The sequence below is a fragment of the Nasonia vitripennis genome, chromosome 1 (genome assembly GCF_009193385.2).
Source record: "Nasonia vitripennis strain AsymCx chromosome 1, Nvit_psr_1.1, whole genome shotgun sequence".
Classification (NCBI taxonomy): domain Eukaryota; kingdom Metazoa; phylum Arthropoda; class Insecta; order Hymenoptera; family Pteromalidae; genus Nasonia; species Nasonia vitripennis.
This window is the reverse complement of record NC_045757.1, coordinates 14,697,689-14,721,735: the sequence shown is the minus strand read 5'-3', so window position 1 is coordinate 14,721,735 and position 24,047 is coordinate 14,697,689. Positions and strand designations below refer to the sequence as shown.

Sequence of the window (24,047 nt, the reverse complement as noted above, 5' to 3'; positions counted from 1 at the left end):
GCGCGCGGAGCACGCATTGATCTTGCTAGTCATGAAAAAAGTGGGGCGTTCTAAGCTCTTATCTAGTAAAGTAGCTACGCAGCGAATCAAAAGTCGCACGCGCGACGCGCACGCTCTCTTTGTATATAGTAAGTACACTACGATGTATATAGATATAGCCGTAAAAAAGTTCCGTAATCTTCCATCCGCCATCTTATTATATAGCTGCCGTTGGCACTCGACACTCTGCTCCGTGCTGCGCTAAATATCAGTCCGCAGTAGGAGTCCGGACATCGCGCGAGTCGGTCGATCACGGTTACGATCGTCTTCGTACCCAAACCGGCTCGATAAAACCAGCTGATCTCGCGCGCCGGGAGAACGTATCGTCCCCTGTCATGCGGTTGCTGATAAAGCGGATCATCGGGACCCTGGTGATCTAACCTCCAACTGTCCTTTCCTTAGGTCTATCATTTACGAGTAAATAGAACATAGCTATCAGGATGGCTGATTCGGACGAGGACAACGAGCGGGAGTACGAGTCGGAGATGAATCTGGCTGGCTTTATGTTTGGCAACATAGATGAGAATGGCCAACTCGAAGATGATATCTTGGACTCCAATGCTAAGGAGCACCTGTCTTCGCTCTATCACCTTGGACTGGGTTCCTTGTTGCAAGAAATGATTGCGCAGGATGCAGTCGAGGAGAAAGATTCAAAGGACCAGGAGAATGGGGTTAATAAAGAGCAGGTGGAAAAGCTACCAGTGGAGAATGGAGAGATTGAAAAAGACACAAAGGAAGATTATGATGTTGATTATGTTGTAAAGGACCCAAATGCTCTTGACTTTTCAGATATTAACGAGTTGGCAGAGGACAGCGTTGAAGAAGTTAAGGGTAAATTTATCAATTAAAAATTAATTAGCAAGCATAGTTTCTTTGAATTTACATACTAGGTTTGTTAACGAACATGATTTTCTTGGTAGATACTCAAGATAAGCAGCAAGTCAAATCTGAAAAAGAAACAGGTTACGATGCTGATGACGAAGATGTGGAGAACAAGCCAGATGCAGAATTAATGCCTCCCCCTCCTGTTCCTGAAGAGAAAGAAGCTCTGACACCAGAAGAAGTAGAAGCAGCTGCAAAGAGAAAACTTGAAACTCCACTAGCATCTATGCTACCATCGAAATATGCTAATGTCAACGTTACTGAACTCTTTCCTGATTTTAGGCCTAACAAAGTTCTCAGGTTTTCAAAATTGTTTGGTCCTGGAAAGCCAAGTAGTCTACCTCAAATTTGGAGAGGTGTCAGAAAAAGACGTAAGAGAAAACGGCATCAGGATTTTAAAGATTCAGATTCTGGCTCTGACCAGGAAAACAGAAAACCAAAATTTAGGGTAACACATAATATTAATTTTTCTATTGATTTAAGTAGTGGACAATTTAATTACAATGCACTGATCATTGCAGGGCTGGTTCATGAATTATGCCCCAGATCCCACTCCAGATCAGTTGTGTGAAGATGATGAAGAGAAATTATTAAAGCCAGTTAAAGACAAGGAACAAGCCGGAAAGCAAGGAGAATCTGGAGAAAATGGTGATATGGGTCCAAAAGTTGCAGATTGGCGATTTGGACCTGCACATTTGTGGTATGATATTCTTCAAGTACCTGAAACGGGAGAAGGCTTTAATTATGGATTCAAGCTGAGCGAAAAGCCTGAAGAAGAAAGACCAATTGCGGATGACTCCGCAGATGATGCCTTTCTTATGGTTTCTCAATTACATTGGGAAGATGATGTTATATGGAATGGAGATGATATAAAACATAAGGTAAACGAAACGTCTTTAAACTATTACATAAACCAATTAAACCAATCACTTTTCCCTGTATTTTTAATCTAGGCTCGGCTCAAATTAAATACTAAAAACAACGCTGCTGGTTGGGTGCCGTCAAGTGATAACCGAACAGCGGCATTCAGTCAACCTGGTAAAGGGGTACCAGTATCGGTTGCTCCTAATGTCAGACTAGCTACCTCCAACATTTCTACACCAATGCACATGCAAAAGAACAAGTAAGTAATACATTTATTTTTACTTTCTCAAAAAACTTTTAGATTTTGTATAAATTAAAAAAAAAATTTTTACAGAATGGGAAAAGGCAATCAACAGCATTCAGACCACGACGATACTTGGTACTCTATTTTCCCCGTCGAAAACGAGGAACTAGTTTACGGGCTTTGGGAGGAAGAAATTATTTGGGACTCCGAGAATATGAAAAGGATACCTAAACCAAAGATACTCACATTGGATCCAAATGACGAGAACATAATCCTGGGTATTCCGGATGATATAGATCCGGCTCTGCTGCACAAGGAAAACGGACCGCAACCCAAAGTTAAGATCCCTCATCCTCACGTTAAGAAGAGCAAACTTTTGCTTGGAAAGGCTGGAGTGATCAATGTATTGGAAGAAGACGCACCGCCACCGCCACCAAAGTCACCTGACAGAGATCCGTTTAATATTTCCAATGACATGTACGTACTGGAAAAATTCATCTATTCCCAATTTACTTTTTTTCAATATTTAATTGCATTTACCTCTTTTAGATATTACTTACCAAGATCCTCCGAGACGACCCTCAGAATGAAGGTTGGCGGCGGCAATCTTATTCAGCACAGTACACCAGTAGTTGAGCTCCGTGCGCCGTTTGTGCAGACTCACATGGGTCAGATGCGTCTTCGCAATTTCCACAGGCCACCTCTCAAACGTTACAGTCACGGACCTCTTGCTCAACCTGGTCCCCATGGTGTATTACCTCTTGTAAAACACATCAAAAAGAAGGCGAAACTTCGCGAACAGGAGAGAATAGCCTCTGGTGGTGGCGACGTTTTCTTTATGCGCACGGCAGAGGATCTGACCGGTCGGGATGGGGAGCTCGTACTTATCGAGTTTTCTGAGGAACATCCGCCACTTATCAATCAAGTAGGCATGTGCTCCAAGATAAAGAACTATTACAAGCGGAAGGCGGGTAAGGACACAGGTCCACCTAATTTCAAATACGGTGAGACGGCGTATGCACATACTAGTCCTTTCTTGGGAGTACTAACGCCTGGACAGACTATACAAGCGGTGGAAAATAATATGTACAGAGCGCCTATTTATGAGCATCAGGTACCCCAGACAGATTTCCTCATCATTAGGTCAAGGTGAGTTATGAAAAGTTCTTATAAATTTATGTATTTTTATAACAATCATAACTAATGCTTGTTCTCCTTGCAGGCAACAGTATTACATTCGAGAGATAGACGCCCTCTTCGTAGCTGGCCAAGAGTGCCCCCTCTACGAAGTCCCTGGTCCTAACTCTAAGCGTGCAAACAATTTCGTGCGCGATTTTCTGCAGGTCTTTATCTATCGTCTCTTCTGGAAGTCACCCGACACACCTCGTCGTATCAAGATGGACGATATTAAAAAAGCTTTTCCATCACACAGCGAGAGCAGTATAAGAAAACGGCTGAAGCTTTGCGCCGACTTCAAGCGTACCGGTATGGACTCGAACTGGTGGGTAATCAAGCCAGACTTTCGGTTGCCCACCGAAGAGGAAATTCGTGCAATGGTCTCACCTGAGCAGTGCTGCGCGTACTTTAGCATGATCGCAGCCGAACAGCGATTGAAAGACGCTGGGTACGGTGAGAAGTTTTTGTTCATGCCTCAGGACGACGATGACGAAGAGATACAACTGAAAATGGATGACGAAGTCAAAGTCGCGCCCTGGAATACGACACGTGCTTACATTCAGGCTATGAAGGGTAAATGTCTCCTTCAGTTGGCTGGACCAGCTGACCCTACAGGTTGCAACGAAGGATTTTCGTATGTTAGGGTACCGAATAAACCAACTATCAGTAAAGTGAGTTATTATTTTGTCTAACTCTTTGTAAGCGTTCTTATTTTTCTAAATAACATACGTATAATCAAATTATATTATACAGGAGGAACAAGAGGCGCAACCCAAAAGAACTGTCACTGGCACAGACGCCGATTTGCGACGTCTTTCTTTGAACAACGCCAAGGCCCTTCTTCGAAAGTTTGGCGTACCAGAAGAGGACATCAAAAAACTATCTCGTTGGGAAGTCATTGACGTTGTCCGAACCCTCTCTACTGAGAAAGCTAAAGCGGGTGAGGAGGGCATGACCAAATTCTCTCGAGGCAATCGATTCTCCATAGCCGAGCATCAGGAGCGATACAAAGAAGAATGCCAGCGCATCTTCGATATCCAGAACCGTGTCTTGTCATCGCATGAGGTCCTAAGTACGGACGAAGGTGAAAGTTCGGTCGAGGATAGCTCAGATATCGAGGAGATGGGTAAAAACATTGAGAACATGCTAAGTAATAAGAAAACGAGCGCGCAACTGAGCCTGGAAAAGGAGGAACAGCAAAGGCATGAACTTAAGAAGATGCTGATGAACGACACGCAAGGTAATATTGACTTTTCGCCTTTATTCATAATTCATGGTTTTATTTCAGTTGTTAGATTCCGATGCCATTGGTTTTGTTGATGATTCGTGAACGGAATATTTTGTAAGCGAGTTAGTTGCATAAATACATAGGGAATATATAGTCATCAATCTTCATGAAAGCGCTCATCATTATACATAGTATCAAATAGAATATATCATCTAATACCCCCTTGACTGTAGGTACTCAAGACGAAAAGAAGCTGAAAGACAAGAAGAAAGATGACGAAGGTGACAACTCAACGTCTAACTTCAACTCTCAGCAGAGTCGCGTACTCAAGATCCACCGCACGTACCAGAATCCTGATGGCAAGGAGTACACGCGCGTCGAGATTGTACGCAAGCCCGCGGTAATTGATACCTACATAAAGATTCGCAACTCCAAGGACGAGTCGTTCATCAAGCAGTTCGCCTCATACGACGAGGCGCAAAAGGAAGAGTTGAAACGCGAGAAGCGACGCGTCCAGGAACAACTTCGTCGCATCAAGCGCAATCAAGAGCGCGAACGCATGCTCGCCAGAGTGAACAACCATCATCATCGGGACAGCATAGGTCTGGATCGCAGCGGCAGTGGAATCAACCTCAACGGCAGCAATAATTCGATGAGCAACTCGCATTTCCCATCGCAAAACCTGTTCGACCGCAGCGGAGCTTCGACGCCGACGCAGCTTGGAACTACCATGTCCAACAGTAGCCTGCCCGCGATAAGTAATTTCTCTTCATCGAGCCTGCAGCAGCTTGGCTCGTCGACTAGCATTCCCAATCATCAGCATGCTAAGCCTCATCACAAGGCTGAGCAGCTATCTGGTTCACCCTCTAAACGTAAGAAATCTAAATTAAAACCAGATCTCAAGCTCAAGTGCGGTGCTTGCGGCAACGTGGGTCACATGCGCACCAACAAGGCATGTCCGCTCTACCAAAGCAGTATCGGCGGGGCGCCCTCGATGACGAACGTCGCAATGACAGAGGAGCAGGAGGAGGAATTCGAAAAGCAGTGCATGAACACAGAGGATCAGGATCTGGTCAACGTCGATGGCACCAAGGTGAAACTGTCGTCGAAACTCATCAAGGTACGTTCAAATGGAAAATTGAAGTGTGGGGTAATTGCGCTACTCGGTGCTTGGGCTGCTTGCAAAACTGCCTCTGCGGCGGTGATTGCGTCATTGTGTTTTATTAGAAAAATCAGTGATGAAATGTAAGCTTTGTTATTAAAAAATGACGCGATCGCTGTCAAATTGCTTATAAATCTAATCTAAAGATGCGACAGATTACACTTTTTATTGTTTATCTGCAAAAGATGCTCATGAAGGAACGCTCGAGAAATTAGAGATCGCAATCTTGAGCTTCTTCCCGTCTTATCTCAAACGCCTTATTTTTAAATGAGCTTAAACACAGCAGAAAAGTGCATCGACGTCTTGCGCGTGCACTGACATATATTCAAACAAATATACACTTTTTTTATTAATTTTCTATTTATGCATTTTTTTTTCTAAATTGAACAACTTTTTTCCAAGGTTTATTGTAGGAATACAACGCGTCTGAGCGAATTCGGACATTATCTACTGGATTACACTCAGTTTTCGGGCTTTTTACAGTCATAAAATCGGCATTTATTTAAAAAGCTACAGAGGTTTTATAAATTACAGATTTCCATACACTGATCTATAACTTTTATACGTAACTTTATGTTCTATTAGTTTCTAAAACACAGAACTTAACGTATTTATTTACATGCATCGTTGAAATCTTATAGAAATGAGTCAACTAGACTTGACAAAAACTGCATCGACCTAATTCAAATATTAAAAAATAAACGTAACAATGATAGTTGCTTTAAAATAAAAAAAAATATATTTTTAGAGAAAAATGGTTTGTCTCTATCTGATGTTGTCCCTGGGTGGTGATCAAGAATATTGGTTTGTCTCTATCGGTCTTCCCGAGGCAGGTTGTGTGGTGAGAAAGGAGAGAAAGAACTTTAAGATATTTTCTCTTTTCTTCTCAACGTTTCGACGGACAATGCCGCCTTCATCTGGAGACTGATGTGAAAAAATTGTATTAAAAACATGTTGTATAACAATATATGTACAGTGTGAAGAATAGAACTTACAATTATGGAGAAGATCAGTACAAAGTTTTGTCGAGAAGGCGCTTTCCCGCCGCGCGGCGGGGGGAACGTAGATGAACAGTGTTTCTCTCTCAGCTGTTCGATTCTAATTCGCGCGAGTCGAGATTTTCGTCGTGTTTCTATAGCGCGGAGCAGTGAGAAGAGAGTCGACAATTTCTTCCGCTATTGACGTCAGAGCCTGGCTTATGTTCGTATTGTTTTCAGCTGGTGTATAAGGTGTGTGTATACTGTACTTAAATGTTGAGTGTCTTCCTTCTTATTAATACAGTTTTCTTGTAGGTGTATGTGTAGCATTTCGGACACTAGTCTTTTATTTAAATTGATCTCTCTGTCTTTAATGTGGTAGTTTTCAAAATTGAAAGTGTGCTATATAAAAACGACAAAAATCTCGACTCGCGCGAATTAGACTCGAACAGCTGAGAGAGAAACACTGTTCATCTACGTTCCCCCCACCGCGCGACCTTCTCGACAAAACTTTGTACCGATCTTCTCCATAATTCTAAGTTCTATTCTTCATACTGTACATATATTGTTATACAACAAGTTTTTAATACAATTTTTTCACATCAGTCTCCTGATGAAGGCGGCATTGTCCGTCGAAACGTTGAGAAGAAAAGAGAAAATGTCTTAAAGTTCTTTCTCTCCTTTCTCACCACACATTCTGCCTCGGGAAGACCGATAGAGACGAACCAATATTCTTGATAGTTGCTTAATTTCTATAAAATTTCAATCACCCTCGCTTTAAAAATGCAGTTACTAATCTCGGACGTTTGGTGTTATTTTTTTTGGAAATCAACAGCATGCTGAGGAGATGAAGCGCCGTACGTTGCTACTGAAAGTACCAAAGGACGCAGTATCTTCACGAAAACGTAAGCGCCAGTCAGGAGAGGACCATTGCGACTACCTCAAACAATACCAGAGACCCGCAGGTGTTAACCGACGACGAACGGATCCGGTTGTCGTGCTTTCTACAATCCTCGAGAGTATACTTAACGACATGAAAGCCCTAGAAGACGGTCAGCTGTTCTGGTTTCCTGTCAATGCAAAGGTATATTTTTTATGCTGATTCTTATACAAAATGGAGTGAAATTTTGAGTATTAATTCATGTTTCTTGGTAAATTTCTTTCAGTCCGTTCCCGATTACTACCGCATCGTCAACCGTCCGATGGAGTTGCAGACAATCCGTGAGAATTTACGCCAAAAAAAGTACCAGAGTCGCGAAGACTTTTTGGCTGATGTCAATCAGATCAAGGAGAACAGCTTGCTGTACAATGGGTTGAAGCATCCGATAACCGAAGCAGCCCAACGTATGCTCGATTTTTGCGTCAAACAGATTGCCGAAAAGGAAGACAAGATTATGAGACTTGAGAAGGCCATCAATCCGCTGCTCGACGACAACGATCAAGTCGCACTCTCGTATATTCTAAATACTGTGATCAACGATAAGCTCAAGAACATGGCGGAGGCCACCCAATTCCTCAAGCCAGTTAACAAGAAGCTTATCAAAGATTATTATACTATTGTTAAGAGACCGATGGATCTAGAAACTGTGTCAAAGAAGGTTGCTGGTAAGTCGAAGAGAACAATTTTTAAATCAAAGCTCTTACTGCAACCGGCTTATAAAATCCTAATACATTATTATTTTTATTCAGCGCATAAATACCATAGTCGAGCGGAATTCGTGCGAGATATTCAACAGATTGTCGATAACTGTATACTTTACAACGGTGAGAAATCACCTTTGACTGCCAAGGCTGAAGTATTACTTAAAGTTGCTCGAGACACGTTGACTGAGGTATACTTACAATATATCAATAGTAATATAATCATACTAGATATTCAATACGGTTATGATTATATTTAATAAACCGTTCTATTGTATTGTTAAAATTTACGATTGACTTTATCATTTGCAGTATGGTGATCATCTATCGCAACTAGAAAGAAATATTTCTCTCGTCCAACGGCGAGCAATGGAACAAGCCGACATTGATCAATCCTGGATTGGCGAAGGCGGCGATGAAGAAAACTACACAATTGCCGAACCAGAATTCAGAGGAGTAAGCTATCTCTTGTTACTATATCTTTTGAAAATCGATTGTAAATACAAATGATCTAAGTATATCTCACAATATACTTTGTATTATTTAGAGTCAAACGAGCTCTCCCGAGCATCCGTTCGGAAAGTCCGGAATGGATGACTACGACTTTGTTGACGTCGAGGGCGATGTAGAGGCCGAACTTGGCAGACCTGTGGCAAAGAAGAAGGATGTTCTCGAAGAAGGTAAAACAAATTTTAGGATTTTAGGATTCACTCTGAATTGTTCTTCTAGCAAGATAACCCTAATTCTAATTTTTTTTTTAATCGTTTTAGATTTGCAATTCTCGAGCGAGGATGAGTTTGACGAAGTACCTTTCGGAGTTGATGATGCGTTCGAGACGACTGAGCTGAAACCGCTCGAACCGGTGGAAGTAAGGCCCGAAGAGCTACCTGCCGACGACGATAGTCAACAGGTAGCTGAAGCTATGATTCAGCTCGGCAATGCTGGATCTTATACGCTCGGTGAGCTACCAATTCAACATCATGGTAAGTAATTAATTAGACAATTCACAGCAAGATATATAAGATTGATGTTTTATTACAAACTAATGATAATGTACTTTTTAAATAGCAGAAGAGAGCGTGGATTCGAACTATGATCCTTCGGAATCATTCTTCCCTTCCTTGCCAATCAGGAAAGACGAAGGGCTGTCCAAGATTCAGGACGATTTGGCTGTATCAGAGAGCGACGAGGAAGAGTCAAAAGACTTACTGAAACCCGAGGAGCAACAGCAGCCTCCACCACCAGCAGAGGAAGAACTATGCGACGGCAGTGTATGGTTCTAAACTTGAATCGTGTTCATGAAAGAAAAAACAGAACTTTGCTTTGAATCAAAGTGTAATATAGACATAATTTACGTAAGCGAAATATACTTTATAAATATATTTGTAGACTCGCGTAGTGTTCGGTAGATTTCTGACTGGCGAAATCATTCGTAAAGCAGAGAAAAAACTTTTTTTTCACGTGTCGTTTGTAAATAAGATTTTATATCACTGTCGGTGAAGCCTAGCGGATCCAAACAAATGCAAGCAGCAACTTGCTCGTATGTATATTTTTCTGCAAAAAAAGTTGCATACATTTATTTTTACACAGTGTAATTAACGCGATAGTTGTATAAGTTAGTTTGGGCCCCAGGCAAATCAACGAAAAATCAAGTGCAAGTCTTATTACTGTTATTTCTGTACGGTTGGTCGGAACCACGATAACGAGCATAAATAATAATCTTATTTGTTTGAATTCATGTCTGATTCTTCACTAAAATATACTTTTATTTCAACTATCTTCGTAGTATACTCTTTTTGTTTTATGCTTCGACGATTCATTTAGTCGAAAGCGTTTCCAAAGACCAAAGCGCACTTCCCAGTCGATCAGAAACAATTCGGGTTTGTCCCAGAGCACGTGATGGACAGCGAAATTATAACGCGATTGCAGTGGGGGATTCAAATGTGGAGCCCATTGAGCTCTTTCCATTACGATTTTATTCACATAGTTGTGGAAGTCCTTTGCTTCATGGATCCAGCAGACAAAGGACAGTACAGAAATTATTATTGCGTGGATATGAAAAGATGCTTCCCGACCTGAATGTTAAAAAATATTTGAATAATTGTATGTTTGGAAATTAAAATTGTTGTCTAACCGAATTTTTTTGGACGTTTCATTATAATTTCTTGAAGATGCATCATGATGCAGCACAAAGCTGCAGCTGTAAAGCCACAAGGTACTTCTATAGCCAGTAGACATATTGTACAGTAGGTAGTTTCCAAGTTAAGTCGACAACCTCTATGATATATGACACTCTTTATTAAACTGTCATGAATGACCTCTCTGTGTTGTTTCAAGAATTTTCTATCTTCTTTGTTATATTTTCTGAGCTTCAGATTTAACTGCATATTCTCAAAGAATATTTTAGGACTGTTAAACAACATTTGATTACCTCCTCTGTCAATAAGATGTTGTAATACTCTGTTTCCTAACAGGGACACAAATTTTACATGTGATCCAATCATTTGCATAATAAGGGGTAGAACATCTGCTGATAAAGTATTGACAAAAGATTGCGTCTGATGCATGTAAGCTGCATATTCCAAAGTACTGCCATAATTCAAAATAACATTATCACTTACATGTTTGCTCACAGACCAAGAACTCATGTATTGAATTATTACAAGAAGATGATTGTTCGATATATTTGGAATCATGTGTCTAACACACAACTCCAAACCACCTCTCAAATTTGCATAAACTCTATTCTTTGAATCTTGAGAAGCATCATGAGAACTTTTGTAATAAAAATGAAGTAACCTTTCCAGAACTAGTACAGTTTCCTGATTATCCGGCCATTTGTAACTATCAAGAAACTCGTACAAGACTTTAATGATTAACTTCATGCAATCTTCATTAGATGAATCAGTTGCTTCAATTTTGTTAAATATTTTATTACATATCATGGATCCTTTATATCCACAATCAAGCAGGCCTATTATTATATCAATGCAAACTCTTCTTCCTTGCCAAAGTTTCTCACTGTGCAACACGTCAATGATTTTCTCAACTATTTCTTCTTGTTCCTTATTAAAAAAAACCTTGAGCAATTTATAATAATTTTTTTTTGCCAATAAATATCTACTATTACGTTTCTTCTCAGGTATCACAGGCTCATGCTCAAAGTGCAATGGAGTGTTAGAATACTTCAAAAGAATTTTTATTGCACATTCAATCAAATTGTTTGGCTCGCGAGCTTGCAACTGAGCACTTGAACTCTTGTAAAGTATCTCAGTCATCAATTTAAGACTTCTATCTTTTTTTGATCTGCTTGATTGAAATACAAAATTTTGGCTCAAACAAGTGTCATTTAAATTTTTTATTTTTTCATCAAGTTCTTCATCACTAAAACGTGACAAATAACGAGAAAAACAGAGTGACATGGCGATACTCGGCGATAATTTAATCACTTTTCAAAAAACTAATAAGTGCGATAACACAGCAATATTTACACCATATTGAATCAATATTCATTTGTCAAGAGTTCAAAACAATAATATTCGTACCTCGACTCATATTTTCTCCTTTTTATCGCAAACAGAAAAAAAAGATTAATCGATCAACGTCAGCTAGCGCATCTGCGTAAGTAAGTATTACAGCACCGCAATCCAAATAGAAAAATTCTAAATTACCCCTCTTGCAATGTTTACCTTCACCCCTCACATCTCTCTCCATCGGCCTATACGATGAGGCAGTAGCCGCTGTCTCCCCACCCATCGGCTCTCATGCACATGCATTATTTACATACCATATACCTACACCACACCGCACGCAAACTCCGCTCGCACAGAGCTCCGAGAAGAGAGAGAGAGAGAAAAATCCTTCGCCTCAACAGATTACAGACCAGTATCCGCGATGGCCTCGCGCGCTCCGCAAGGAGTGGACGAGCTCCAGGAGGAGAACACTTGAGAGATCGATCGTCCAAAGCCTGAAAAAAACTTACTTAGCAAGTACTTAATTATATCGACTTTTGTTGTACGACGCACGAAAATGACATTTTCCAGGATTACATCCCGCGCCGCTCATGATCAACAACGCGAAATGGTGAGTTGTACGCGTGGAAAAAAGGACAATTACACTTACTTAAATTGTTTTCCGCGCCCACACCCACGCGCGATCCGTCAACTCAACCGTTAAGTGTTTGTCTTTATTCTTGGGGTTGTGTTATCCTCCAAGTATGTTTCAAGTTTATTAACATGCATGCAGAATCAGAGATCTTTTTAATAAGTACGCGTTTGCGAGGATCACTTAAGGGTTTTCGTTTCTTCGACTACGCGCGCGAGCGGCAGTCCGGCTAATTGAATTATGTAATGCCGAGCCTGCGAGCCTGATGCGCTAGCTGGCTTTATCTTCTGTTTATTGAATTAACATAACAAAGCCTCTTTTGTGTTGTTTTAGCTGCTAGACTGGCTGATGAGAGACAGTAGGCTTGCAGAATGCTGATAACTTGGCCCCATAGGCACCATGTAGATTGTCGTAGGAAGCATGATGACCCACATCATGAGTCTAACTCCTTCGAGGAGGCGCTGGCTTGTGGTGCTATGCATGATCCTGGTGCCGTGCGTCATCCTGAACTTTGCCTCTACGCCAGATGTGCACGAAGAGACACTGCTACAGCACAGTATAGCCGAGTTGCAGGTCAAGCTGGAGCACCTGCACTCTAAGTACATTAACAGCCAGGAGGAAATACAGCTGTTGACTTATCAATTGGTACAGCTAACCGAGGGAGCGCATCTTTTGCCAGACGTGCAGGTCTTCATCAACAACTCTAATTATAATGTGACAAATGTCAAATTGCCGTCTGTCTATAATTTTCTGCCCCACCTACTCAGCGATCCCAACAGTTTGAGGCCAGCTTTTATTCATAGTAAGGGGAGATCTGGGGTTAGTATAGTGTTAGGCATACCTACTGTTAGAAGAGAAGTGCAGAGTTACTTAATGGCTACGTTAAAAAATCTCTTGGATCGTATGAGTCCTCAAGAAACTGCTGACACACTTATTGTAGTTTTTATAGCTGAGGTAAGGCCGACAGTGTTATGGTTTTCTTTGTGATTCCACAATTATTTTTATGCTAAATGTTTCTGTTATTTTTCAGACTGATATTGAGTATGTTATGTATGTAGCAAAGCAAATAGAAGTACAGTAAGTATCAAACAATTACTTATGTAAGTATAATAGCTTATAAAAAGATAATTATCTAATGCATAATAGTAGTTAAGCTTGTGTATAAGGAAAAACAGTTTTTTTATAGTAATACTTGTATATGACTACATAAAACAGATAGTGATTTCCGTTTGGCAATTAAATTTTTTTCCTAAAAAAAAATTAAATAGATAGAGAGACAAACATGACTCAGAAGTATTCTCATGACTAAGCAAGTGTAATAAAAATACAATCAATCATTTTAACTCTAGAAACTTTTTTACCATAGAGTAACAAATTATAACAAAGTACTTTGACATTCTGATAGTGCCATGTTTCAATTTATTTGACGCTATTAAAAAACGGAATGAATGTCACATATTTATTGTAACTTTACATTTATATTATTTATGTTACAATTAGGCAAAAAGTAAGTACTTATTTCTGACTGATTTCAGCTTTCCTGATGAATTTGAATCTGGAGTTATTGAAGTAATTTCGCCACATCCTTCCTACTATCCTGATTTTGCAAAGCTACGAGATACTTTGGGTGACAACCATCAACGTGTAGTATGGAGATCAAAACAAAATTTGGATTTTGCCTTTCTGATGTCATATGCTCAGATAAAGGGAACTTTTTATGTTCAACTAGAAGATGATATACTGGCTAAAAAAAATTTTATTACTACAATGAAATCTTTTGCCTTGCAAAAAGTCAGTATGAAGGAAAATTGGGTTGTGCTTGATTTTTGTCAACTTGGTTTTATAGGTATTTATTTTACTTTTTTCTTGCTTAGAAACTATAGTTTATGTGAAAAATTTTTTTATTCTTTTTATGCAAACAATTCTAACGATGCAATCGTATTCTTTCAGGAAAATTATTTAAATGTGTAGATCTGCCTTGGCTAGTTCAGTTTTTTTTAATGTTTTACAATGACAAACCAGTTGATTGGCTTTTAGATCATTTAATATCGACTAAAGTATGTAGTCTCGATATGGATAACGTAAGTATAAGCATAATATATTTTCTAACTAGAACACTTTCAAGCATTCTGTAAAAAATCGCATATACATTTGCAGAAACGTTGCAAAATGGCCAAAGCTGAATTGTGGCTTCATTACAAGCCATCTTTATTTCAACATGTAGGTACGCATTCTTCCTTGAAAGGAAAAGTACAGAAACTGAAGGTAAATATTGCAAGTATATCGCAATTTGTATAAATTTAAAAACAATTGACTAAATCTGGACTCTTATGTTTAGGATAAGCAGTTTGGCAAAATAACGTTATATTATGGTCATCAAAATCCAGATGCAATTGTTGAATCTCAAATCAAACCATATAAGCAGTTTACGCTTAATAAAGCTTATAAGGGTGACTCGTTCTTTTGGGGGCTTTTGCCACAACCAGGAGATCATCTTAGATTTAAATTTGTTCATCCTATTTTTATAAAGAGATATTTATTTAGAAGTGGAAATGCTGAGCATCCATCAGATAAATTTTATAACACAACTGTTGAGGTTTTGCCACAGTCGATTAATTCTGTTGATAGAAATCATAATAATGTTACAGAAGATGGTTACATTATTGTAGGTAAATTTGATTCTCTTGGTATTGCTCGTGGAACTGTGGATAAGAAACTAGGAAAAATTGCAGTGCTACGCTTAACCGTACACAGTGAAAGCGATAATTGGGCGATTTTATCTGAAGTAATAATCTAATCAAATGTATATACAAGTAAAAATAATGGAAAAATTAATTTAATGTCATACAAATATTGTTGTAATTTTCTTACAGATCCATGTAGAAGAGGATTTCAATAGCTGACAAAAAGAGCTTCGTAACAAACATATTCGACGTCGTTTCCATCATGCATGAGGATTTGCTGTTAATGAATATACTTCATCTGTACATACATCCAATCATATTATTTATCGTGCCTTCTTGTGAAAGCTAACTTACCATAATAAGCCTTTTCTAACGAGTAAGAACGCGTCACGTATTTTTGCGTTGGCTGCGTTGTTTGCTTAATTCAATCACACAATCTGATTGTCATTTGATGTATACTATCGCTCTTATTATCTTATTTATTTTTACAAATAAAAACATTGTACTCGAGCCCCAGTGTCGCGACGATGGGAACAAGATACCATTGGTCCATTTGGAGTCCAGTTGGCACTTAAATTTTGTGATAAACGAAAAAGAAAAGAAAATCTATGGTCTATTTAGTGTGTAAATGTGATGCAAAGATCTTAAACATTGAAATGTATGTATGCGTCTATTTAATGTTTTGTAAAACATATATAATTATTGAAATGTATGCAATATATAATATTTGTGACAAAACCATTTTTACTTTATTTATTTAGATGTTTACCTATATTTGATACTAGAACATACGGGTAACAAGTAAAAATTTCTAATTTTACAAACTAAGGTGCCTAAATGTCGCAATTCAAAAATTGATTAAAAACTCTAAAAGTAAATAGATATTGGTTTACTTCAATGCCACAGAATTATAGATGAAATCTAGAAAATTCTATAATAAAGATTATTTAAATGCAAAACAAACGATAAGAATATAACTGATACCAATATCGTAGATAGATTATATACAGTAATAATACAATTAGCATTTGGCGCGAGCGCAAAAGGATATATATATATATCCTTTTGCGCTCTATAGCGGTTTCTGCCGCTGTGTCCAAATCAGCTGATTTTGCGCATTGAGCAGTAAACGAACAACCGGGACAACCCAACCCGCACAGATTAGTATGGAGCCGCACACGCCGAAAAGGCAACAGTAGCCGAATACTTAGCCGGTAAAATGCTGAGCTCATCGTCCCACTTGTGAAAACCTCGCTTATCCTTATATCAAAAAATCACCCTTAAATCGGTATAACACCTTTAATACAAGAACGATGCCGAAAGTCAAGCTTAGCCTCATATATATTTTGGGCATTTTCCTTTTTACGATTTTCGGAGTGCACCACTTTTCAACTCTGCAATGTTCTGATAAAAATAAGAAGCTTGTAAACAAACAGAAATTTCGTTTGCTAATCTTGGTACTGAGTGCTCCAGAAAATATTGAGCGCAGGGACACTATTCGCAAGACATGGCTATCGCTGAGACAGGACGAGGTAAAAAGTTTCTTTGCTATTGGAACACTGAACTTTAGGCCAGAGCAGTTACAGACTGTGGAGTCGGAGAATCAGAAACACAACGATATATTGCTGTTGCCTAAACTTCTGGACTCCTATGGAACTGTGACCAAGAAGGTCCTGCAATCATTTGTTCACATGTATGAGAATTATGACTTTGATTTTGTGCTCAAGTGCGATGATGACAGTTTTGCAGTGGTGGATCAGATCTTGAAGGAGTTAAATAGATGGCAGAATAAGGGATTAAGAAAGGAATTGTATTGGGGTTACTTTAATGGTAGGGCTAGAGTTAAAAGAAGTGGACCCTGGAAGGAGACAGACTGGTTTCTTTGTGATTATTACCTGCCGTATGCTCTGGGAGGAGGATACATTTTGTCATACAATCTTGTCAAATTCATTGCTGAAAATGAAGACATTTTAAAGTAATCTTTATTTAACTATCCTCACAAAATATTACTAGTAGTAAATTTTAATCACTAACTTTTTGTAGATTGCAGAATTCAGAGGATGTTTCTGTTGGATTGTGGGTAGCACCAGTAGCGAACATTGAGAGAAAACATGACCCCCGCTTTGATACTGAGTATCGTTCTCGTGGCTGTTCAAACCAGTATTTAGTAACACATAAACAAAGCAGTCAAGACATGAAGAAAATGTATGAATTTTATACAAGAACAGGAAACCTTTGTGCACAAGAAGTGAGCACTTACTTAGGCTATCAATATAACTGGACAGTTGCACCTAGCCAGTGCTGTGACAGACGTCCTGGAATTCCTTGAACATTTTTCACAAATTTTCTTGACTTTCAAAATAGTCAAATCCATGCACAACTCCAGTATAAGAGATTATAATTAATGATAAAGCTTTTCTCTCTCTTGTCATCTTAAATAATCTTAAAAAGTTTTGAGAAATCATCAGATCATAACTTATTTTGCACTTTTTTAATATTGACATGAAGTTTAGAAGACTAATATATAACTTAAAAGATACTCAAGAGGCTTTATTAGAATATAAAATACTAAATAACAATTTTTTGCAGATTAAACGTAATTATAGTTGACTAGATAATTTTCAATACTGTTTTTAAAAATTAAGGGTTGCCATCTATTATAGCTTAATTGATATTTAAAATATCTTGTGCCTACATGTGCCATAAATATTTTGTAAATATATCATTTGTACATATATACACACATCTATATAATAGGTAATGGATTGTATTGAAAAATTGCCTTATTGCAAAATCAAATATATTTATTAATTACAATATATATTAATAACTACAGTGTATTGATTTACATAATCTATTTCAACAGTACTAAAGTCTTGCAATTTTGTTTGAGTGAATTGTATAATGTTTGATTTTCATGATTAACGAGAAAGCGCTTTACTATGTACCAAGATACACAATTGATTTTTTTTATATCAATACATTATTACAACCTCACTGTACAATAAACTTTACAAGACCATAAAATATAAAACATTTAAAAATCTAAAATAACGACAATCACGACCCGTAATTGTCATTCGACGATTAGGCTTAAAAATAGTCGAAGTTGACACCTTGAAAGTGGCCTATAAAATATATGCAAAAGGCAACAAAGGATGTCTTTTAATGATAAAATGAAAACGATAAAATTTCTTCTCAATAGAGATCATTATTTTTATGCAAGGAGAGAGTAGCCAGTTGGAAGATATCTCACCTTAATAAGTCTAATCGCTGTAGTTCTTTTAAATCAATTGATCTAATGATTTACAGCAATACTTTCTTTGTCATTCAATGAACGAAGAATGTCAATGATCACGAAGAGCACTATCAAGTTTGAATTTAGGACGGTCCAAATCTTTGTTACAAAGATTTGAAATTGCTCTACTTTTATTTTTTTTTGCGATCTTGAGTACACTTGGGACAAAACCACTTTCCCTTTGGTTTTGTTGTCAGCCCAACGCATGCAAAATGGAACCATTCGATGCCACACTGCAAAAATATGATGTTATTGTTTATAATATGTTTTGCTTCATTTTTTGTAAATTATTTAAAGATTCTATACTTACATCAGGATTATCACAACCAATCATTTCACCATACGAAACTTGATTACACACACAGTAGGTAGGTTCGTTCGGGTCTACTGGCATGTCCAAAACATCTGCTGGATGGCTGAGTGTGCTTGATTCTCCTTGAGATCCACTACCTGCTGCACCAGCCACTGCTGCAGACACAATAGAACTGCCTTTCTTTTGCTTTTTCCTTGCTCCCTTTGCTTCATCTTCACTACTTGCAGTGCCTGGTATTAAAAATGGATTAATAACTGTTTTTAACAAACTGCATTAATAACGCGATAAAGCCATTGGATAAAATTAGAAACTACCTTTCTTCCTCTTCTCCTTCTCTTTGAGTTTTTTCCTGCCCTTTTTAGTGGCTCCACTCTCTTCTTGTGCTCTGTTACTGCTAATTGCTTTGTCCTGGATCTCTGCCTCAAACCTCATCAGGTCTGAGTCTAGCCTTCGTATGTGTTTATCGACAAGTTCATACGTCTGTATGGCCAATTGGACTTTATCATCACCATACTCTTTTGCTTTATTAAAAAGATTTTGTATGCGAGTCAACTTTTCATTCTTTTGCTCTGTTGCTTCTTTCTTCATATTTTTTAAATACTCGTCTGCTAATTTGTCAATATCCTTCATCAACAATTGTGCTCTTGTATCAAGATCACGCATAAGATTAAAATTTCTTCGCAGCTCGGTAGGAAGATGCTCCAAACCTTGAATAGATAACAACCATGTTAATATTCAGATGATGGTTATTGCTACTTTGATTGTTTTTTGTCAAGTATTAAATAGAGCCAACTAAATATCATGGCTTTATTATTTAACTGATTGTTTTGAATTGAATTGTTGCATTATGATCATTGCAATTATTTTTGTGGTGATATAAATTAACAATTGTTAAGATCTAACTATACTAATATGAGTTTTGAGATCAAATTGGATCATATATTTTTAATACATCTGTTTATCCATATAAAGACTATCAAAGACAAGTTTTATCTGAAAATTCATTCAATCCTTTGTATAAAATTCCATAAATGGTCATAAGATGCAATGAAAATATTGTAAACCAAGAGCTGACATTCCATCCATATAACGAAGGGTTAGGGTATATATATGACAGACAAATAAGTTGCCGCAAAATTACCCTAATTCATCGCCTTTCCCTTAAAAAACCTTTTAAACATTTCATTTAACCTGAATCATAATGCAGCGACATTGTAAACAAAGCAAACTGGAGCAACGCGGACGGATTGTTTACATTTTTTCAGAGCGTATACTCACTGTCCAGATAATGCTCCAAGTAGAAAGCGGTCGTCATCTCGACGGTGTCTCTGGATCAGTGCAGTTGCAAATTTCATAAAAATTATGATTATTGCGTGCTATCGACACGTTATTATTGTTGGTAAATGCATATGAGAGTTTTTGGCGGGTCGAAGAAAACTAACTCGCACGGACAGAACGTCAAATCGATCTCTTTTTATGCACTACTTATATGGCCGCGAGCGCTAGAGATCATCAACTGGTTGTCGCCATTGTGTTGTTACGTATAAATATACCGTCCGCCATACTAGAAGCGCGAATATTCAAAATAAAATCTAGTTTCTAATATAAGTGACAATCTTTCCTCGATGTTTTTCCGCACAAATCCGAGAGACGCACTTTTACTCCCTTTACGATCCTTTTTTGCCACCCGTCATAAAACATGTGCAGGGATTTTCCCAAGCGCACTAATCCTTAGCACCCGAGCCCTCTGCCAGCTGCCTGCTGCACATCTGGGTCCTTACCCCCCCCCCCGCTTTCTCGCTCTCTCTCTCTCTCTCTCTCTCTCTTTCCCTCTCCCTCCCAAAAACTACTTGGCGTGCAGCCGAGGATGAAGCTGCTTGGATCTCAGTCTACATCTAAGCCGCCACCCGGAATGATCTACCTTGTCCAGTACTATTTCTCGTACACACTTTTAATGCGGCCTATTGTCGGTCTCAAGCCCGAAGAAAACGCAGAGAGAAAGTGTTGTTAATAATTGTAAAATCGTCCTCATTTAACAAATCATAATCGCGCGCTCGAAATCGAACGCACTATAAGTTCTAAAGACGAAACGAACCGACCTTATTTTCCCGGACGCAGAACGCGGGAGGAAACCATATATATATGATAGACGTTTCAGTGTTTTCTCTATATATTTTTGGCTCGCAGATGCGCATGCGTAGGGCGCGAAAATTTGAATTGGAAAATCTGCGCACTGAAGCATTAAAACGATATGTAAAGAAAAAAATCAACATATACATTTATTGGTGAAATAGTGCGAAATATGAAAAGTGCCATTATACAAAGTTAGAATATAATATTTTAAATGTTACGTTTTTTCTTTACAATACCAAATTACAATACAAACACATAGAATCTGAAAAATTGTGCAATATAATCTTATTTAATGAGATCTTTAATATATAGTTAACAAAATCTTTATATATTAATATTAAAAGGATTATATGTCGCTGTTAATTTTTTTTTTTTTTTATTAGAAAATAATATATATTGTCATCAGTATTCTTGTAAGCCAACCATGTTATCCTTAAGCATGAATGAAGATTGATTGTAAGGTATGTTGTATGACTGGATGTTATTGCTGAAGAAACAGCAATGACTAGCCAGTACTCGTGTATTTTTAGTATTGTTAATCCGGACCTGCGAACAGGAAATATTGTTTTCCTCTGCAGGATTGCGTCGTTATAGTGTGTTATTGTGCAAATAATATCAACTCTGTATGAAATGCAATTGTTTTGTAACTCTGGAGTTAAATAAATAAATAAATAACTAAATAAATTGTATTACGTATATTTTCAAAAAGTAAAAAGCTTAAACTCAAAGAGTATCACATAAAAAAAAATTATTATATAAGCTATACGTTATAATAGGTAGGTATACATGAATATGAAAAATAGAACTGGCAAAGTTGCGTCGATTCATTATTTAACAAGAGGATAGCTGGCAGCAGTTGCGATTCCGCAGTTGTTGTGCCGATTGCGGGACATGCGAATGTAGCCCTTCTCGCCCCAGTCCTCGCCCCAGCTGTTCTTTACGAGCCAGAACTGCTTGCCGGTCTTGCTGTCGGTTCCGTAACCGATCGCCAGGACACCGTGATCAAGGTCGGTTCGTGAGCAGTCCGGTTCGTAGTAGACACCTGCGTTATTATCACGTGAAGAAGAAATCGTTTTAATAACGTGCGAATTGCGTGAATAAGAAGACAAGAAATTTATTCTTACTCACCGCTATGGTAAAACATGAAGCTATCGCTATCGGCATCGATGGCAACCGAAATCGGACCCACAGTGGCCACAGCCGCCTGAAGTTTACTCTCGCTGCCTGTGGGTATGTTGACGTAACCGGCATCGTCGGCAGCGCTGTTTTTCGGATTGTATCGGCAACGATCGTCCTCCGCCTCGTAGGGGTAGCTTTTCTCCGAGTCGAGGCCCCTGTTGACCTTGACGTAGGTGAAGGCGTTGTTCATGAGGCCGCCGTCGCAGCCGTCGTTGCCGAATCTACCTGAACAGTCCACCAGGTTCTGCTCGCTCAAGGAGATGAGGCTGCCGTTGTGGCGGAAGTGCTGGCCTTCTAGAGATCCAGTCTGCGGAGATGAGACATCATAAAAGGAGATTGATTATGAAATATAATTGAATTTACATCAATCGCTATAGCGATTTTATAAAGTCGTAGAACTTTTTTCGTAATGCATATAATAGCAAAAAGTTTATATACTGCGCATGATTGAAAAAATATTCTTAACTATTTTCAATAGCAACGAAAATATAATTATGTGTAACTTACAGCAGAGAAAGCCCAGCAGGATCCACAATTGCCCTGATTTTTGACCGGCGTGACAGCACCCTGCTTCCTCCAGTCGACTTCGTCCGGGAGTTCGACGTTCGCCGGCTCGACGTAGCTCGCACCCTCATCCGATTTTTCTTCCGCGTTGTACATCGCTTGATCCACTCGAGCAGTTCGATTGAAGCCGTTCATTTTACTGGCAAACTCGTGAAGCGTCTAAAGTAAAATCGGCTTGACATCGAATATATTATTATACAACGCGGAATTGTTTGAATTTGGAATAATACACATTACCATGTCGCCGAATTGGTTGAGTGCCAGAGAAAAGGAGACCAATCCCATCTCGAAGTCCCGATTGTGCTTCGCGATCTTGTGCCGATTGTCGAGGAAAATCGCGAAACGCACCTTGTCTTCCAGAGTCGTACTGTAGTTTTTGTTGTACGTCAGCTGCAATTTTTTCCACGCGATTTATTTGAATTCGCGCTGTTGAAGTATTATTAAAGACAATTCGAAAATGTTATCATTGCACATACCTTAAATGTCTTCCATTCCTCGCCCAATGTCTGGTACATGGATATCGAATTGGCCGCGATTACGAAAGTGAACAGAAACAATCCGGCGACCGGCTTCATTTTGAACTTTCCAAAATTATATAGTAATTGACAAACAAAATAAATTAAAATAAATTTATTAATAAACAAAGCGTAGCCCTGTACTTTCAGAAATCAAATGATCCTGTAAACTACTTGACGAAACCGAAGCTACTAAGCAGCTCCGAAGATCAGCTGAGGCTTTTTATTCCCTTGGATTCGGCAAAGGGGTAACAGCCGTCGACTCATGGTGGGGACTCCTTCCCATATCGTGAGATTAGACTCTTCTTCGACCTCTCCTCCAGTCCTTGGATTCATATATAGGGTTACATACAGTTATGAAAAGGCCTTCTGCAGCTTATCGGGCCGGAAATGTGTGTGTATGCGTTTATTTTAAACAAACGCCCCGTGAGATAAAGTGAACATTATATAAATATAATTTCGACGTGACTCATTTTTGGATAACATTATGTGGAAGATTCGAGAAATTGCTATGAATCTATAATATATTGCTAAAAAAATAATTTATCTTATTTGCACAGGTAGCTAGCTGAATAGCATTTTTGAAAAGAGAAAATGAAAAGACGATTGTGCAAAATCATCTGCGCTAAGTTCGCGTATTCAATATTATAAATTTTGCGAAACTTTAAGTCATATTTGGCATAACGAGCGCTTATTCATGCTTATTTTCATTTTTTGATAAACATTTTTAACTACACAAAGCTGCAGCTGATAATTAAAAATCAATACATAAGTCTATCTAACACACCTCTTTTAACAAATTGTCAACTTTATGACTTTCATTTCTTCAGTAATATTTATAAGTGAGCTAATAGAAGTATTAAAAATGAATTTTTATGTTAACAACTTCATCTTCACATCTGATTTTATACACATAATGCATCTACATTTAGTTATATTTTGACATTGCACTAAATTCTCGCATCACTGATATGGTATCTCTGGAATATTCGCGAACCCTAAATAAGACGTATTAACTTACCAGGATGTATAGGAGATCGCAAC

At 38.4% G+C, this 24,047-nt stretch overlaps 6 protein-coding genes across 7 annotated transcripts; 3 read left to right on the top strand and 3 right to left on the bottom strand.

Annotated features, from left to right (window-relative positions):
- Positions 1-12: 12 nt before the first annotated feature.
- Positions 13-9,987, top strand: LOC100121636 (transcription initiation factor TFIID subunit 1). Its single transcript, XM_016986112.3, has 17 exons — positions 13-128; positions 205-870; positions 960-1,369; positions 1,443-1,802; positions 1,875-2,044; positions 2,120-2,506; positions 2,579-3,178; positions 3,252-3,876; positions 3,959-4,445; positions 4,667-5,553; positions 7,408-7,656; positions 7,739-8,177; positions 8,262-8,404; positions 8,526-8,669; positions 8,761-8,893; positions 8,984-9,196; positions 9,282-9,987. Exons 2-17 carry the CDS (start codon positions 480-482, stop codon positions 9,494-9,496), a joined length of 5,853 nt encoding a protein of 1,950 aa, XP_016841601.1. The 5' UTR covers positions 13-128; positions 205-479; the 3' UTR covers positions 9,497-9,987.
- LOC100679045 lies at positions 9,664-11,714 on the bottom strand. The gene is made up of 2 exons (XM_008211030.4): positions 10,348-11,714; positions 9,664-10,288 (listed from the first exon to the last, which is right to left on the bottom strand). Exons 1-2 carry the CDS (start codon positions 11,633-11,635, stop codon positions 9,984-9,986), a joined length of 1,593 nt encoding a protein of 530 aa, XP_008209252.1. The 5' UTR covers positions 11,636-11,714; the 3' UTR covers positions 9,664-9,983.
- A 258-nt stretch (positions 11,715-11,972) lies between these two features.
- On the top strand, positions 11,973-15,742 carry LOC100121669 (alpha-1,3-mannosyl-glycoprotein 4-beta-N-acetylglucosaminyltransferase B). Of its 2 annotated transcripts, none has more exons than XM_031929723.2 (8): positions 11,973-12,296; positions 12,651-13,271; positions 13,348-13,394; positions 13,853-14,163; positions 14,268-14,398; positions 14,475-14,582; positions 14,656-15,102; positions 15,191-15,742. In XM_031929723.2, exons 2-8 carry the CDS (start codon positions 12,738-12,740, stop codon positions 15,218-15,220), a joined length of 1,608 nt encoding a protein of 535 aa, XP_031785583.1. In that variant the 5' UTR covers positions 11,973-12,296; positions 12,651-12,737; the 3' UTR covers positions 15,221-15,742. The 2 variants fall into 2 exon arrangements, with proteins under 2 accessions (XP_031785583.1, XP_031785590.1); XM_031929730.2 differs by having other exon boundaries at positions 12,017-12,296; positions 14,656-15,120; positions 15,191-15,674.
- Positions 15,743-16,109: 367 nt separating this feature from the next.
- On the top strand, positions 16,110-18,039 carry LOC100680242 (beta-1,3-galactosyltransferase 6). The gene is made up of 2 exons (XM_003427035.5): positions 16,110-16,976; positions 17,045-18,039. Exons 1-2 carry the CDS (start codon positions 16,315-16,317, stop codon positions 17,328-17,330), a joined length of 948 nt encoding a protein of 315 aa, XP_003427083.1. The 5' UTR covers positions 16,110-16,314; the 3' UTR covers positions 17,331-18,039.
- Positions 17,785-20,141, bottom strand: LOC100120635 (inhibitor of growth protein 5). Its single transcript, XM_001602555.6, has 4 exons — positions 19,891-20,141; positions 18,927-19,319; positions 18,610-18,842; positions 17,785-18,532 (listed from the first exon to the last, which is right to left on the bottom strand). Exons 1-4 carry the CDS (start codon positions 19,925-19,927, stop codon positions 18,431-18,433), a joined length of 765 nt encoding a protein of 254 aa, XP_001602605.2. The 5' UTR covers positions 19,928-20,141; the 3' UTR covers positions 17,785-18,430.
- Positions 20,142-21,425: 1,284 nt separating this feature from the next.
- LOC103316630 (cathepsin L1) lies at positions 21,426-23,411 on the bottom strand. Its single transcript, XM_008211038.4, has 5 exons — positions 22,965-23,411; positions 22,726-22,878; positions 22,432-22,647; positions 21,874-22,231; positions 21,426-21,787 (listed from the first exon to the last, which is right to left on the bottom strand). The coding sequence occupies exons 1-5, from the start codon at positions 23,061-23,063 to the stop codon at positions 21,573-21,575; spliced, it is 1,041 nt and encodes a 346-aa protein (XP_008209260.1). The 5' UTR covers positions 23,064-23,411; the 3' UTR covers positions 21,426-21,572.
- Positions 23,412-24,047: the final 636 nt, after the last annotated feature.

Coding starts and splice junctions, on each gene's coding strand:
- LOC100121636 (XM_016986112.3), top strand. CDS start 480: ATGGCTGATTCGGACGAGGACAACGAGCGGGAGTACGAGTCGGAGATG. Junction 8,405..8,525: donor CTCGAGACACGTTGACTGAG/GTATACTTACAA, acceptor TATCATTTGCAG/TATGGTGATCATCTATCGCA. Junction 9,197..9,281: donor GCTACCAATTCAACATCATG/GTAAGTAATTAA, acceptor CTTTTTAAATAG/CAGAAGAGAGCGTGGATTCG.
- LOC100120635 (XM_001602555.6), bottom strand. CDS start 19,927: ATGACGACCGCTTTCTACTTGGAGCATTATCTGGACA. Junction 18,843..18,926: donor GAAGGAGAAGAGGAAGAAAG/GTAGTTTCTAAT, acceptor TTTTAATACCAG/GCACTGCAAGTAGTGAAGAT. Junction 18,533..18,609: donor TTGGTTGTGATAATCCTGAT/GTAAGTATAGAA, acceptor ATATTTTTGCAG/TGTGGCATCGAATGGTTCCA.
- LOC100121669 (XM_031929723.2), top strand. CDS start 12,738: ATGATGACCCACATCATGAGTCTAACTCCTTCGAGGAGGCGCTGGCTT. Junction 13,272..13,347: donor TTGTAGTTTTTATAGCTGAG/GTAAGGCCGACA, acceptor GTTATTTTTCAG/ACTGATATTGAGTATGTTAT. Junction 15,103..15,190: donor ATTGGGCGATTTTATCTGAA/GTAATAATCTAA, acceptor ATTTTCTTACAG/ATCCATGTAGAAGAGGATTT.
- LOC100680242 (XM_003427035.5), top strand. CDS start 16,315: ATGCCGAAAGTCAAGCTTAGCCTCATATATATTTTGGGCATTTTCCTT. Junction 16,977..17,044: donor GAAAATGAAGACATTTTAAA/GTAATCTTTATT, acceptor AACTTTTTGTAG/ATTGCAGAATTCAGAGGATG.
- LOC103316630 (XM_008211038.4), bottom strand. CDS start 23,063: ATGAAGCCGGTCGCCGGATTGTTTCTGTTCACTTTCGTAATCGCGGCC. Junction 22,232..22,431: donor CCTGCTGGGCTTTCTCTGCT/GTAAGTTACACA, acceptor TCATCTCCGCAG/ACTGGATCTCTAGAAGGCCA. Junction 21,788..21,873: donor CTTCATGTTTTACCATAGCG/GTGAGTAAGAAT, acceptor ATAATAACGCAG/GTGTCTACTACGAACCGGAC.
- LOC100679045 (XM_008211030.4), bottom strand. CDS start 11,635: ATGTCACTCTGTTTTTCTCGTTATTTGTCACGTTTTAGTGATGAAGAA. Junction 10,289..10,347: donor GAAACGTCCAAAAAAATTCG/GTTAGACAACAA, acceptor TTTAACATTCAG/GTCGGGAAGCATCTTTTCAT.